This window comes from Colossoma macropomum, unplaced genomic scaffold (assembly GCF_904425465.1).
Source record: "Colossoma macropomum unplaced genomic scaffold, Colossoma_macropomum, whole genome shotgun sequence".
In the NCBI taxonomy this organism is placed as follows: Eukaryota; Metazoa; Chordata; class Actinopteri; order Characiformes; family Serrasalmidae; genus Colossoma; species Colossoma macropomum.
This window is the reverse complement of record NW_023494802.1, coordinates 40196585-40211827: the sequence shown is the minus strand read 5'-3', so window position 1 is coordinate 40211827 and position 15243 is coordinate 40196585. Positions and strand designations below refer to the sequence as shown.

The 15243-nt window shown below is 39.9% G+C and overlaps 1 protein-coding gene across 1 annotated transcript; it reads right to left on the bottom strand.

Annotated features, from left to right (window-relative positions):
- Positions 1-1531: 1531 nt before the first annotated feature.
- Positions 1532-15215, bottom strand: LOC118822205 (cytochrome P450 2B4-like). Its single transcript, XM_036591145.1, has 9 exons — positions 14861-15215; positions 12784-12943; positions 12436-12588; positions 8746-8906; positions 8200-8373; positions 4746-4887; positions 4339-4523; positions 2931-3072; positions 1532-1767 (listed from the first exon to the last, which is right to left on the bottom strand). The coding sequence occupies exons 1-9, from the start codon at positions 15077-15079 to the stop codon at positions 1577-1579; spliced, it is 1527 nt and encodes a 508-aa protein (XP_036447038.1). The 5' UTR covers positions 15080-15215; the 3' UTR covers positions 1532-1576.
- Between the last annotated feature and the right edge of the window lie 28 nt (positions 15216-15243).

Below are 15243 nucleotides of genomic sequence, written 5' to 3'. Positions count from 1 at the left end.
TGATGCTATGTTAGCAGCTTTTGCCTTTGAGCTGGGCTTTGCTGGGCTGCTGGGCACTTAATTGAGATTTCAATTCTTTCACTATTTTCGTCTGAAGTTCACTTATGGCTGCAAATATGTCACTGTGTATAGTTCAAAAATGCCTCTCAACATTCCCCTTCTTTGGAAGTGCAATGGCTACTTGGCAAATCATGCAGATGATGGAAGTGGTAAGTTTTCAGTTTCTTGGTGCTAGGTTACACACTTATCTGAAAGAGTTAGTGTAAGTTATGAAAGGAAAAATCCAAAAATGGCAGCACATGAACCGGCTAACGACAAATGAAAACTTTCTATATTGCTAGAGGACAAACCCTCAGCAGTGCTTTTGGCAGGCTAACAAGTAACTATGGTAGCAAGTAGTAAATTAAAGAGCAGCAGGGCAGTTGCTGCATGTCACGCCAGTCATTAGGTTTACCTACTCACCAACACAAGCAGTAAGAAAGTGTTGACGTTTGATAGCCTGTTTGAATGTAATGTAAATGTAATGAGGTGAGATCTATGAAAGTAGACTGTGCAGTCGACTGGTCAATTGCGATTAGTGTATTGTTCATCCCTGGACAAGTGAATGAAAATGTTTGCGCTTACTAGCTTCAGTGGAAAATTTTATTTTAGCAGAGAGCAACATTTGTGAACAATTCAGTTGAACGTTGAATTAGTAGAGAAGTTCCAACATAAATGCAACATTTGCCAGAAAAAAGTAAGGTAAATTGAAGCAAACACAATTAATTCAATAAAACTCTACATTATTTAATCCTAAAAGTGGATTCCAATGCATAAAAAAAATATATATGTATGTATCAAACTAAATATGATTAGTGCAAAGAGGCTGGCAAATTTATTTTCAAACACAAATATCAACATGACAAGATTTACATGTATTGATATCAGCAGTACATTTTTGATGAGTCGGTAAATAAAAAAAATGTTTTAAAAATGAACAGCTTTCAGTTTAGATGAGGAAAAGTGAAGGGCACTCATTGTTTACTTGGCTGGCTACTAGCCTGGCTATCTCTCAGTGTGAGCTGTTTATCTGCTACTAAAGAGTTTTATTTTTATGGCCACATTTTACAGCTATATTACAGTGACTATCATTATATCTTAGTAATATAGACAGCTTGGTCAAAACAAACAAACAAACAAAACAATATATATGGGTCATTCTACAGAAACGTACATTTTTCTGTCTCTCCATGGGTGTCACTGGTGTTACTGATCCTCATTGGTGTTACACATAAGAAAGGTAACACCAGTGACATCTTTAATGAAAAAAGCATTTTACAGTCACTGGTGTTACCAATCCTCATTGGTGTTGGTGCTTTTCTTCATAGATCCTCAGAAAATAGGTAAAAGAAAGCTGAGTGATGTCATCAATATGATTTTTATTTAAAAATAAGGGATTTTTTGTTATGCAGTAACACCAGTGACACGACTCCTGGGGACAACAACTTTAATTATATATTTTATAATATTTATTTGCCATTTGTTTTCTTTATGTCAGTAATGTCAGTTTATGTATGTATGTAAGTTTATGTCAGTTTCACTGAAAGGTCTCTCTGCTGAGGCAGATTGTATTGAAAGGGAATGGAGAGCGGACGATGCCCATTATGCCATCCATGTTTGGGGGTGGAGCTCCAGGAGGCCACGAGAACTTCAGTCGCTGGAGCAGAGAGGTGAAGAAGATGAAGAGTTCAGTTCTTGCCAGAGTCTCACCCAGACACACCCTTGGACCTGCATCACACACACACACACACACACACACACACAATGATGAGTGTACACAAACAGTTACAAATGTAGTCTTTGCATTCATGTTGGTTCATACTGGACATTTTAATAAGCTTTAAAATGTCAGTAGTGTAACCATTCACATAGAAGAAAACAGTCACATATTAATTATTAAAGATAATATATAAGATTTGGGGATTTGGAGACATCTCTGGTGAAAAAGTGTAACTGCACGCAACATGTGGAAGAACACTTTGTAACATGTATTGTGCTTCAGACCCCTTTCCTGAGGAGGTGAACCTGTTGATTGTGTGTTGAAAGTGAATTCAAGATAACACGGTCAAAACTTGGTGAAGGACGTGTCTTCTGAGTATGTGAGTGAATTATCTACTATTGTCATCATTTTCTTCTTCAGCATGATGTTGATTCTGAGACCATTTGAGACCTGACCATTGAGCCAGACCTTCTTTTTGAAACTGTGCAAGTGACGGTAATAGGTAAAGATGTATGACATGGTGTGAAAAACTCCCCAGGTGACACCTCTGACTTTTAAATGATTAATTTCAGGCTTTACAGGGTGACTCACAACAGAGCATGCTCCTCATATTTGATCTTGTTTTCATTCTCCTGACTATGATAGCTTTTTTCATTTTGAATAAAAAAAAAATACATAGTGCAGCATTAAATTGTCTAGAATAAAAGTAACTTAGTGAATTCTGTTTTATTTATCTGCACAAATCATTTTTTGCTTTTTGTAAATATCCATGGCTCATTTGGGCATTTGTTCATAAGCTAACAGAACAAGACAGAACAGACATTTTTGCCTCTAAGCCTTTAAATATCTACATCTATATGTTAACCTCTATGTCTGATGCTAAAGATAAGGTTTGGCAATAGTTTGTTGGCCTGTTTAATTTGATTTAGTGCAGAGCCATATATAAAATGATGAAATCAAATCGTACTCAAAATATGGATGTCAGTAATTAAATGTGGCACTTGTCTCTTCAAACTTGAGAAAAATTAAATATTGTGATATGTATTGTGTGTTGTGAAAATGTCTTCAAGTATCTTGATGATACATTTTTTGCCCACCCTTGTGCTGTTGAAGGTTATTTGGCAGTAATGTGCGTAGATCATTAGCACTGCTGTAGACACATCAGACTCACCCAGAGAGAACGGCACAAAGAAGTCATTTTTGCAGAACTGTCCTTTCTCATCCAGAAAGTTCTCTGGGTTGAAAGTGTCCGGGTACTTCCAGTGCTTCCTGTCAGTCAAGATGACCGTTAGGTTGGGCATGACCCTTGTTCCCTGTCATGGCACAAAAAAAATAAAAAAAACACCACACATAAAATATGCATTCTATCAAAGCAACATCATGTAACAATTTCCCTTCAAAAGTATTTTGATGGTACACTGACTTATAATAGGGAGAATGTCATCTCTGTCATTACCACTACAGGCCTGATATGCTTGCTATAGCACTATGTAACTTTGGAGGAGTGGGCACCAGACCTCTGACAGGAACTGCACGACACTTTAAGACACTACGTCACACACCAACAACTCAGCTAGCTATAAAAAGAAGTAGCTTGGTATTCCTAGCATGGAGATCATGGCAGAGGCTGCAATGAGGCAGAAGAAGATGCTGTTGGAGAAGAGAAAGAAGAGAGAGTTTCTGAGGAAGAAACTGAAAAAAAGTAAATCTCAGTCTGGCTTTTACTCATTGACAAGGGCTAAAAAAGATAAATGAATGCAAGACAGTCTCACAGTTAATGGGAAAACAACAAAAATCATGCCAGAGTGTCCATCTCTGCCAATGTTATTTATGAAAAATTGCGACGTAGGCTGTAACCTTTTCTGTGTCATTCCTTTCTCATGGAATTTTGTAGTTTTGGGATGCCAAAAGTCATCTAACCTCAGTCCCTTTTCAGGCTAGCATGCAAAGAAATACATTCATTTCACAGCAAGAAATTTGGTCAGTCTTTGTCAATTACACTCCAAATAAGCCTTGAAAGTTTGCAACCTCCTGTAATAAAATCCTGTAATATTATTCTGCCTCATAAGTCAACATGATTCTTTCTCTTCTGATGCTGTCTTTGCTGGTGTTGTGCTGAATTCTGCACAATTGCGAGCGTAATCTGTAGCATCCATATACTGGCATAAAAAAAAGTGTACACAAAAGAAAGTTGGATTCTATATCTTACAGCTCATCAACAAATGCACATGTACAGCTGTACATGAGAGGAGCTCACAGTCCAATTTATATTTACAACAGTGGTGTAAAAGTGCCACTGTAGCAGGACCCCAAGAGCAAAAAAATATCAATTTTCACATGATGCTGCCTTAAAGTCAAAGTGTCTTGACCTGTGGGAGTGTACATGGGAAGGTTACTTTAAAAATATATTCTTCCACAGATTACTGATATCTTGATCAGAAATGCAACTGTAACCTAATCCAAAGGATTTCTATATTAAAGTAACATAGTCTGATTACTTTCCATTTCTTTCGGATTACTTGCCTTTTCGGTGTCACATATTTAAATGACTACCAGCCATTCCTCTATCCCTCCATTACCTTGGGGATGTTGTATCCCCGGAGCTGTGTTGGCTGTGTGGTGTCATGCACCACACTGGGGACAATGTCAGAGCAGCGCTGGATCTCATGGATAGTGGCGTAAGTGTATGGTAGCTGTGTGCGGTCATCCATGCAGGGAGAGCGGTCAAAACCCAACACCCGTATGATCTCCTCATGACAGCGCTCTGACATGTGGTCAAACAGACATAAAAACAAAATTATGCAGTTTTACTAACTGGTCTATTAACATTTCAAGGTCTAGCAGTATTATTACTGCTTTGTTATATATTCTACATTACATTATTATTTCTATGTAGTCGCATCAAATTGCATTTGATCATAGCATTACAGAAGGAATGTTGCTATCTTCGTATTGTTGACTAAACTTGGCCTTTACTGTTATGTACCTTGCACATCAGGGTGGTCCATCATGTAAATGAGGCCCCATCTGAGAGTGGTGGCCGTAGTGTCTGTCCCAGCGAGGAAAAGGTCAGTAGTGGACATAATCATGTTGTTCTCATGGAATGTAGAGTCTTCTTTTGACTCTTGCTGCCCAGAACAAAAAGAGATGTGTTCATTGGTAACACATTAGCTATCAAAGAAGACTGTAGGCTGATAGAATAATTGATTCATTATAGGCTGTGTTGGACAAATGCAGGTTGAAAATTTCCACTTCTAACACCTCCTGGCAGTACTACAGCTTGATATCCTCCTTAAACCCTTAAACTCAGGCATATTTGCACTAGCATAAAGAAAACAAAATTCCAAGTAGACAACAAAGCACTTCTGTAAGTCTCTCTGGATTAGATACAGTCTGGAAAAGATACAAATACTGTAAATATTAGTGTAAGGCACTAAGGTTCTTGGATATAAAAAAACCTTGTTATGATGTGCAGGGTAGCAAATTTTACTCCACCTGCCCACAACATCTTTTGGATGCCCATTTTTTTACCAGCTACTTTTTGTAATTACTACACACATTTTATTTCCCACTCCTACTATTTAGTGTTCTCTGTGGATTTGTTTCCTAATTCTGACCCGTTGTATCCACTGTAATGTTATGAGTTTAGTAAGCTGTCTAGTTGGATCTAAATTAGCAGACTCCATGACTGTTATTAGTGTAATAAAAGGCTCTAACATGATTACTACTGGTTATTACTTTTAGTTTGTCGATCATGGAGAAAAGTATTTTGCTATTGTTAATGATATTGTTGATAATGCTGAAGAAATAATTGTCTAGCTTTGCATATTATTATATTGTAATCACACTGTCTACCTTTGAAGATTCCTTGTGGATCTAAGGCTTGGTTTTATGCCATCTGTGTTCAGCCCTCCTATATTCTCTTTTGGAGTTGAGCTGCATTAGCATTCCTCCAATGTTCTTTCTGTTGGTGTGACATGGTTTTAACTTTAACTGGTGCAATCTCATCCATAACACTGACAGTTTTTGAGTTGAAGCTATTCAGCAGAACATCAACAGAATCAGACAGTTTGCATGGTGCAGAGCATATTTTACTCATGAAAAGCATAGCTGTGCTGTTATTTAAAAACTTTTTCTTAAAGCAAACACATCTGGTCTTGATGTCTTTGTTGCGAAGGTCGCCGGTTCGATCCCCTCGGCCGACAGTACGTGACTGAAGTGCCCTTGAGCAAGGCACCTAACCCCCAACTACTCCCCAGGCGCTGTGGATAGGGCTGCCCACCGCTCTGGGCAAGTGTGCTCACTGCCCCCTAGTGTGTGTGTTCACAAGTGTGCATGTATGTGCGTGTTTCACTGCATGGATGAATTAATTGCGGAGGTCTAATTCCTCTGTGTGCAAACACAGTTGGCTAATGGTTCTGAATATTCAAATTCAGAATATTTGAATTCTAAATTCGAATATTTCTGTTTCTGGTAAGTACTGGAATGGGAGATATTACTGGCACACAGGGTTCAAGCTTGTTTTGAAAACAGGTACTGCTGACATCATCACTGCAGCATCATGGACCCAAAAAATAACAACTTGCTTGGTTATTTGAGAATGAGGTGACCTTTTCCATTTCAGTGGAAGAGGGTGGGTGAAGCTCCTGCTGACAATGGTGTAGAGAGCGAAGCTGCCTTTCCAGTGAGTTGAGGAGCATGTTTCTTTCTTTGAGGTGCTACAGGTAGTGAGGAAGCTGCCTTTAATAGTTCATCAGTTTGACTGAGCTTCAGCATGGCAGCTTTAACTAACTCCTTGCTTGATTAGTGTGGTGAATGGGAGGGGGCTTGTTGGGTCCCTGAGGGAGTAGATGAACATGGAGGAGAAGCTGGGGTGATTTTTTACTGTACCTGAAGGCTGGCTGACAGGGAAAGCGACAGCCTCATCCCAGCTGATACCAGCTTGGGTCATGGGTAACATGATTGGTGGGAGGATCAGGTTGCGTGAGGAGGAGGTGGAGATGAAGGATAGTGTTGAGTGTTCATGTGGTTTTGGTGTCTCCAACAGCTGATATGGTAGAATAATATTATGTCTCTCACCCAATGAATGCAGCTCTGTCAGGACATTCTCAGTGGGGGGGATGTTGTTCTCATGAGTGACGACAGAGTCCTTGGGTAATAGTGCTCATGTGTCTCCACTAGTGAGGATGAATAAGTTGCACATGGAGAAATTGAGGTTCTCTGTCAGAGATTTGACTCCTCTCTTGTTGGTGTGTGGTCCATCTCACCTAACAATTCTCTCTTCCCAAAAAATAGGTTAAAGTTATCAGTAAAATTCAGTCCATTTGAACTGCAGCTTTTATGTAGCCAAGAGTTTAATCCAAGTAGCCTTGCAGGGGACCACTGATAAATGACTGGATGCTGAGCTTGAGCAATCAACTCACATCGAACTATGAGTTTTTGATTTTTCATGCCACTAACAGACTCATCCCCAAAAACAATGTTGTCTGCTGTAGCTGTAGACTGGGTCTTTGTGGCTGTACTGGGGCACTCTAGCCAGTTCTTCCTGCATTATGTTCACTGCCTTTAGAAAACTCACGGAGGCCTTGCACTGGTTCAAATCTGTTGTGTGAATGAAGTGACTGGGAATGATATTCTGCTCTGGCTTTATGCTTGATTTCTGGGCAGCAGTTTTAGCACTAGCATTAGCTGGATGAGCTGTGCTAACAGGGTGTAAGATGAGACTACAGAGCTATATGTAGCACAACATTTGGGTTTAGTTCCAATGCGGACCCATTGCTTGTTTCTAACAGCTGTACTCATGTAAGCGGCTCGATCCACACATTCCGCTGGCCCAGCTCTGTGTCTCCATTGTCCGCAATACTGTTGAGCTCCCACCCTGCTGAACTCCATCAGCAAGCTCCAAAAAGTTTCTTTGTTGGTAGCCAAAAAAGCCAGAACTTTTCTAATTCTTAAGTCTATAGCACTATTGTAAAAAGTATTTAAAAAACACATACAAATCCACTTTTTGCTTCATACTACTCTTGACTATGTCTATATATAATGATCTTATACAATGTAGCTTAAAAAAAACATAAGAAGCAGTTAGGAAGACCTTTTGTTGTCGTTCTAAGACCAACGACTTGTTTCAATTAATGGTTTTTCTGTTTTCTTACATTATGTGTATGTTAGCCCTACATTTGAAGTTTTAATGGTGTATACTGTCAGCTACTGTTTCTTTTGGGGGATGCTTACAAATGCATGTTCCTGGAATAGTATCAGTCACTCAGTCGGTCAGTCAATGAGTACTATTTAATCTGGTAACGCTTTTGCAGTGCAAAGGGTTGCAGCCATATACAGCATAACGTCTTTTCTAGCATTGTTGATAATTAATGGTTGAGACATTGCAACATTATGGTCCGTCACAGTGATCTCTCAGCTGCTGCTGTTTGAGCTCTCACCTTGGTCATCTCCATGAGGTAGGCGTCAATGAAGTCCCGTGGGTGTTCTGGGTCCAGAGACTTCCTGTGCTCCTCCACAGCCTCACGGATGAAATCGTTTAAGGAGTTGGCATTCTGCCACACCTTCTGGTGTGGCCCTGGGAAGTGCTTTATGAAGGGGAACAGGTTGAAGATCTGCAGAAAAAGAATATCCCATGATTTCATTAAAATCATTACATTTTTGAAGGATCTTTATATTCAAGAACCTTATTTTCAAGAGCTACTTATGAAAATATTACAATGAAGTCAAATGATGACATAAGGCTAAATTAGCATCTCATCGTATATACATTAAAGGTGACTGGTTGTTTGGTTGTTTGGTTCTGAGGGTAGTCAATTGTCTACATATAGCCTACATATAAGCTTAATCTGGAAATTGGCACAGAATGATTTCAAAATATCTGTAATTCATACAATTAATTTAGAATATAGGTATCTGACGATACTGACGATATGGCTTGACTCTGAGCATCAATAATCATCAGAAAAGATCTAGCTGGTTGTTACCCGTCCCGCAGTTGATCCAACAAGCCGAATGTTTTCATTCAGAATTTCCAGCAGCTTAGCAAAGCGCTTGTTGTCATACTCAAAGCGGTCCCCAAAGACAACGGAGCAGATGATGTTGGAGACTGCATTCATAATTGGGTGGATGGGGTAAAAAGCCTTCCCTTTAAAACAAAATGGCAGGACGGTGGACTTGATGAGGAAAAATACAGCAGCAGAACCCTGACAGTCAAATTCAATAAAATGTCACCTCTAGCACTTGTATATTCATGGGCCAGAAAAATTGGCTCTTATCCCATTATCAGTGATTGACATACTATGTTAGAGCTGCAGTAGAGAATGTATAAGAACTGACTTTTAAGACTGTTATTTGAGCAAATATTCAGTGAACAATGCCAAGTAAAATAGCCTAACTATAAACGGCCAAGTCAATAAACAAATAGTAATAAATGATAATGTAATGCATAACCTTTATAAACTGTTAAAAATCTAGAGCTATAGGTTTAATTTACATCACATGATGGTACATAAATAGGTTTCACACCTAGCTCTGGTGAGGATAGTGTAGACTGTCACAAGGCCATAAGTATCCAAGGAATATGGGCAGACCAAAATAGCACATTCAGTGTAAGAGTGTTTATTGGTGCAGTGAAAAGGTGCAAAAACTGCACAAATGCAACACCTTAACAAAATAGAAAAAAATAAAGCTATTTACAAAGTGTATGTACAGCAGAGCATTTCTTCTAAAATCCTACTCTTTACCAATCAATATTATCACTGAGTGCTCCACAACATCACCCTCTCTCCCCCTTGAACAAGGAGAGACTAACCCGTTTTGTAGCCTTCCCCTTAATGGTTAAGCTAACCAGTATAAACCACTCAAGAGAAAAAGGGAGGGTAGACAAACATCACAACCACAGCCCTTTAACATATATCTTCCATACATACACAGCAAATAAAAGATATCAATCAGGTCACAAACAATAAACCACAGGCAGAAAACATTAATTGTCAAAGAAAAGACAAGGCAAGAAAAGAAAAGAAAAGCTGAAATGCTGATCCCCAGGTGAGTATAAACATTAGCATGTGGCATTAGAAGTATCTGTCTTCTGACTAGCAAACTAATGCTGTGGTAAGTATCCAAGCTAGCATGTAACTGAAATAAGGAGGTTGTTTAGGAGTAAAGGTTGCTAAAACAGAGACAGAATGTGTGTGTATGTGTGTGTAGTGTGTAAGACAACAAGCAGACTCGTTCTGTCACATCACCCACCATCTCTCTTGGATTGCCAAAGTGGGGCAATCACGAAGTAAAGTTTGCCATGACATTTTGAGTTCCTTTCCTGTGACAGAGATGAAAGACAAACAGCTGCAGTACAAACTACCACCTTGTGATCTGCGAGTTATGGTCCCTCACAGTATTCAACTATGTTAGTGCTTTGTGGTCCATTTATAGTATGAATTCTCTGCCTAACAGGTAGTACCGGAGACTCTCCAAGGCGCACTTAATAGCAAGAGCTTCCTTCTCCACTGTAGAATACCTTGCTTCCTGTGGCAGCAATTTACTCTTCACCCACTGGACCTTGGATTCTGGATTCTTTGCAGACTTCAAAGTCAGTTCGGTTAGTGGAGTCACGATGGTGGGAAACTGAGGGATAAAGCATATTCCTGATGGCCTCCACTTTGTCAAGCTGTGGTTGGACCAAACCTCTTCCTAATTGATCTCCTAGATATTGTGCTTCTGTCTGACCCCATTCACACTTTTGACATTTAAAGTCAAACCAGCAGTGGCTATCTTTTGAAGAACAGACTCCAGGTGTTTGAGGTAGTTCTCCCAGTTAGTGCTGTAGATGACCACATCATCCAGGTATACTGCACAGCAATTTTCACATCCCTTTGACACAGTTTATCAAACATTGCTGGTGCACCATGAAGCCCAAATGGCATGACAGCAAATTGGAAGAGACAGAGAGGTGTTCTAAAAGTTGTGTATTCCCGAGACTTTTCTGCCACTGGTACCTGTCAGTATCCTTTAAAAGGTCAAGGGTTGTGATGTACTGTGCATGCCCTAGCCTCTCCAAATGTTCATCAATCCTTGGCATCGGGTATCCATGAAATTTAGACACGGCATTGATCTTTCTAAAATAGGTGCAGACTCTTAATGACCCATCTGGTTTTGGAACATTGACAATCAGGCTGCACCATTCAGTTCCTGAAGATTCTATCACAGCCACATCCAGCATTGTATGGACCTCTGCCTTAACGGGTTCCAACAATTTCCACAGAACCCTATAAAGCCTCTGCTGGATTGATGTTTCATCCTAAGATGAATGACGTGCTGGGCCATGGTTGTCTGTCCAGGTCTGGACCGGAACACTGAGGGACACCATTTGAAGACAATGTCCTAAGACTTCTGTTGGTGCAAAATGAGGTGATCTAACTTTGGACAAGGGGAGGATCTCCATGAAAGCTGCAATGCATTGATTACATCTTCACCTTCTCCTTCCACATGCTGGACTATCATTGCCATCTGCAGATCCCTTTCCTCCTTCCACTCCTTGATGAGTTTTCACTTGGTAAGTCTGTGACATCTTGCCTTTTTCAGGATGGAGAACCTTATATGTCACATGACCATACTTCCTCAAATCTTCAAAGTGCATGGGTGACTCATCCAGGAGGTCACAAAAGAACCCAGATGAACATCTGAATAACTGCATGCCTCACTTGCCTCATTTAAGGTCAATGTAAACAAATCCACAACAATAAGAACACTGGGCAAAAATGGCACCCATGGGAGAGTTGCAAGGCACAAATCACTGCTGATCGAAATTAACACAAAGGCTTGTCTCCCATTCGCAAAGGAACATCTAGATGATCCCCAAGACTTTTGAAATAATATTCTATGGACTGATGATTCAAAGGTGGAACTTTTTTGAAGACATGGGTCCTGTTTCTGGCATAAAGCTAACACTGCATACCACAATAAGAACATCATACCAGCAATCAAACATGGTGATGATAGTGTGATGGCCTGGGGCTGCTTTGCTATTGCAGGACCTGGATGACTTGTCATAATTGATGGAACCATGAGAAAATCTTAAAGGAGAATGTCCACCTGTCAGTTTGTGACCTAAAGCTCAAGCGCAGTTGGGTTACGCAGCAGAACAATGATCTAAAGCACACAAGCAAGTCGAACTCTAACTGGCTCAAAAGCAACAAAATTAAGGTTCTGGAGTGGCCAAGCCAAAGTCCTGACTTGAATTCCATTGAGATGCCATGGCAAGACCTTAAAAGGTAATGCTCAAGATCCCTCCAGTGTAGTCGAAAAAAAACAATTCTGCAAAAAAGAGTGGGTCAAAATTCCTCCACAGTGACGTAAAAGACTCATCACAAGGTTGGTTGCAGTTGTTACTGCCAAGGGTGGCACTTACTTGTGCTTACGCATGTTGTCTTTATCTTATATTAAAATTAGTTGGATGATCTGAAACATTTAAATCTGCCTCCCTGCAAAATTGTTGCAGATTTTAGAATATGAGTATGAAAACAGCCTTATGTTCTTCAGAGATAATGAATTTGGAATGAAGTTTTGCCTCATTACTTTTGGAGGTGTGGCACTACCCCCTGAGTTCATTTGAGCACCCACTCTAACATCTATACTGATCCATTCAAAAGGTTAGGAAATGCAGGAGTGACTACCTTCCTGCTTGAGCATCTCTTTTATGAGGTATTGAGCCTCCTCGGCTACACGCTCCTCCACCGTTTTCTTCCCCAGACCAAAGTTGCGCAGCGTGTGCAGAGCAAAGCGGCGCTGCTGTTTCCAAGAATGACCATATGCGGCCATCAGGATACCTGAGAGAGGCAGAGAGAGGTGAATTATGATAGAATAAACAAGAAAACAGGACTGAATGTCAAAGAGAATGGCATCTATTTAGTCTTCTGTTGAAGAATGCATCTCACACTACAGATGAAAAAGCAATATTGAGGCATATATCACAGTTGAAAAAGTAAAAAAAAAAAGAAGTTCATGAGTCTTGTGTTACTGACCATGCCCATTGGTAATCCAGTCTAGTATTGGCACAGCTGGCCTTCCAGAATACACGGCCCCATTCTGACCAAAAGTTTCCTTCACTATCTGCAGGGTATTCAACACGATTACCAGCTTCCTGCCCAAGTACAATGAAGAAATCTCCCCATATTTCGGCATCTGAATAGGAAGTGAAAGATTGATGGAAAAGTGTAGGATGCAACAGTTTGACAGACACCGTATTCACTGGCCAGTTTACAATACAAATCTTAATATTATCAACGATCAGCTGAAGACCTCAGCAGATGAGCAGTTAATTATACTCCACACACAGATGTTATTTACCTGCTATAACACAACTTCAAAAGCAAGACAGGGCTGACATACATATTATTAAACCCTGTGAGAGGAGTGAATGTATACCGCTGTTATCTCTGTGCTAACATAACACTACAAATTTCATAGAGAAAAGAACATTATTTTGGGAGTAGCAATTGGATAAGCAAAGGCTGTTTGCTTATCAAATTGATCAAAGTAAAGAATTCTAAATGAAAAATGCCTACTGCTATTTCAATAATATGGAGCATGTTGGTACAGGTTGTGCCAGGTTGAAGGGATGAACAAAAAAAGAGTGGTGCATTGCATTAAAGACAATATAAAATACTTTGCTCGTTGGGATGTTTTACGTTAAGTTTTCTTGGAAAAATGACATTTCTTATCCTGTGATAATGATACAAGGAGCATAATAATTAACTCATGATCATGGTAAAAAGAAACATATAAAATATCTGAATCCATGATCTTTTAGGGCTTCTTTAATTAAAACATACAAATTCTTTACTTGGTATGTTTCACAATGAGTTCTTTAGTAAATATTTCAACTTAAAGCCTAACTATTGGCTTAACTAGTTATCTATCCATTGGGCAAAGAAATTCACATTTTCACATAGGGTGTGTAATATGGTTTCAGGCAATTTTTACTTTATACATTCATGATATCCTGCTGGAGTGGGTTCATGCCAGTTTCCTCCCTTTGAATGGATGAACACAAAAGTACTAAAAGCTCATCAATGTGGAGAATCTTCTGCCTGCTGAACATGAGTGAAGTTGCTTCATAAAAAATAGAAACTCATATGTCTCACATCTTACTTGGAGCTCAGTCACAAAGATGCAGTAATCTTGTGTCAATTTTTGTACAGAATCAACTGTTCAGCATTACAGTGGCCCCCAAAACAACTGTTTACAATTTTTTTCTTCCTGGCAGACTGATAAAACCTGCTACATGGAAGTGCGTTCACAAACGTGTGTAGTCTATCAGAAACGAACTGAAAGAATCTTGTGTGGAGTGGAGTGTCGGAGGGTGAGGCTGGGCTACCAAAGTGTACTATAGAGCAGTGGCCCAGTGTCTCCTATCAGTCAGAGAAAAAGAAGACCAGCCTCCCTTTGTTTATAAAATAAGATATAAGATGTCTAGATAAGAAACTCCACTTCTTACAGACACCACTATGGGTTTTGAGATTTTGTAACATCATAGAGCCCTGATGCACCAACAGCCACATGACCATTGCTTATAATTTCACAAAATCACATTTAAGTAGCCATTTTAGCCATAGCAAGCTAACAGCACCAAGCTCACAGTGGTTTCCTTTCACTTTCACAGTGTAGGTTACACTGTCCATAAACACTGACATTTGAAGCTTGGAAGACTTTCAAACAATCTATTTTCTGCTTTATATGTTGCAGTTGTACAGACTCCAGTTCTTGCTATAGAGAGCGGTTCTGTTTCCTGCAGGCGCATTAAGTACATGTGTGTCAGCCATCTGCCATGGTCTTTGCGGTGCACTTGAGTGCAAATTTTTACAGGAGATGAAAGGCAGTGGTGAGAAGACAGAAGGTGATGTTAAGTCGGCCTTAGTTGGCTTGTCAATTGCAAAGCAATTACAGTGTTTGTAGCTTACAGATAAGAGATATCAGGTATCAAACATTCTCCACCTGCTAGAGGATTATTAAAGGTTGCTTCATAACACATAATACATATGCATGACATGATCACACTGTCATATGCTGTCTAAGTAACAGAAAACATATAAAACTGACCGATCTGGCGAGGGCTTTTGGGTTCTTTATGAGATCTGGCATGTTTCCCACAAAGGGCAGTGGTTTGGGTCCGGGAGGGAACCGGCTCCTGGAGGAGTTCAACCTGAAGATCTCTAGCAGAAGCAGAGAGAGCAGACCACCTATCAGGGCCAAACCCACAGATATCCAGTCCAAATATTTCAGCAGAGAATCCATTTTGAGAGAAGTGCAGGAGAGCATAGACACTCACAGCTTTATACACCAAAACCAGGATGGGAGGGTGTTTATTTTGATCACATGACAGACACTCCTGTACGCTTCCATCATGAAGGGCATTTCTGGGAGAAGTTAATGTAACCTGTCCTGAACAAAAGCAGTACAGAACTGCAGAGAAAGTTCAACAG

Excerpts from the sequence above, each read along its gene's own strand:
- LOC118822205 (XM_036591145.1), bottom strand. The coding sequence starts at position 15,079 with ATGCTCTCCTGCACTTCTCTCAAAATGGATTCTCTGCTGAAATATTTG. Across the intron at positions 4,888-8,199 it reads ACCTCATGGAGATGACCAAG|CAAGAGTCAAAAGAAGACTC; the intron begins GTGAGAGCTCAA and ends TGTTCTGGGCAG. Across the intron at positions 1,768-2,930 it reads CTTTGTGCCGTTCTCTCTGG|GTCCAAGGGTGTGTCTGGGT; the intron begins GTGAGTCTGATG and ends TGTGTGATGCAG.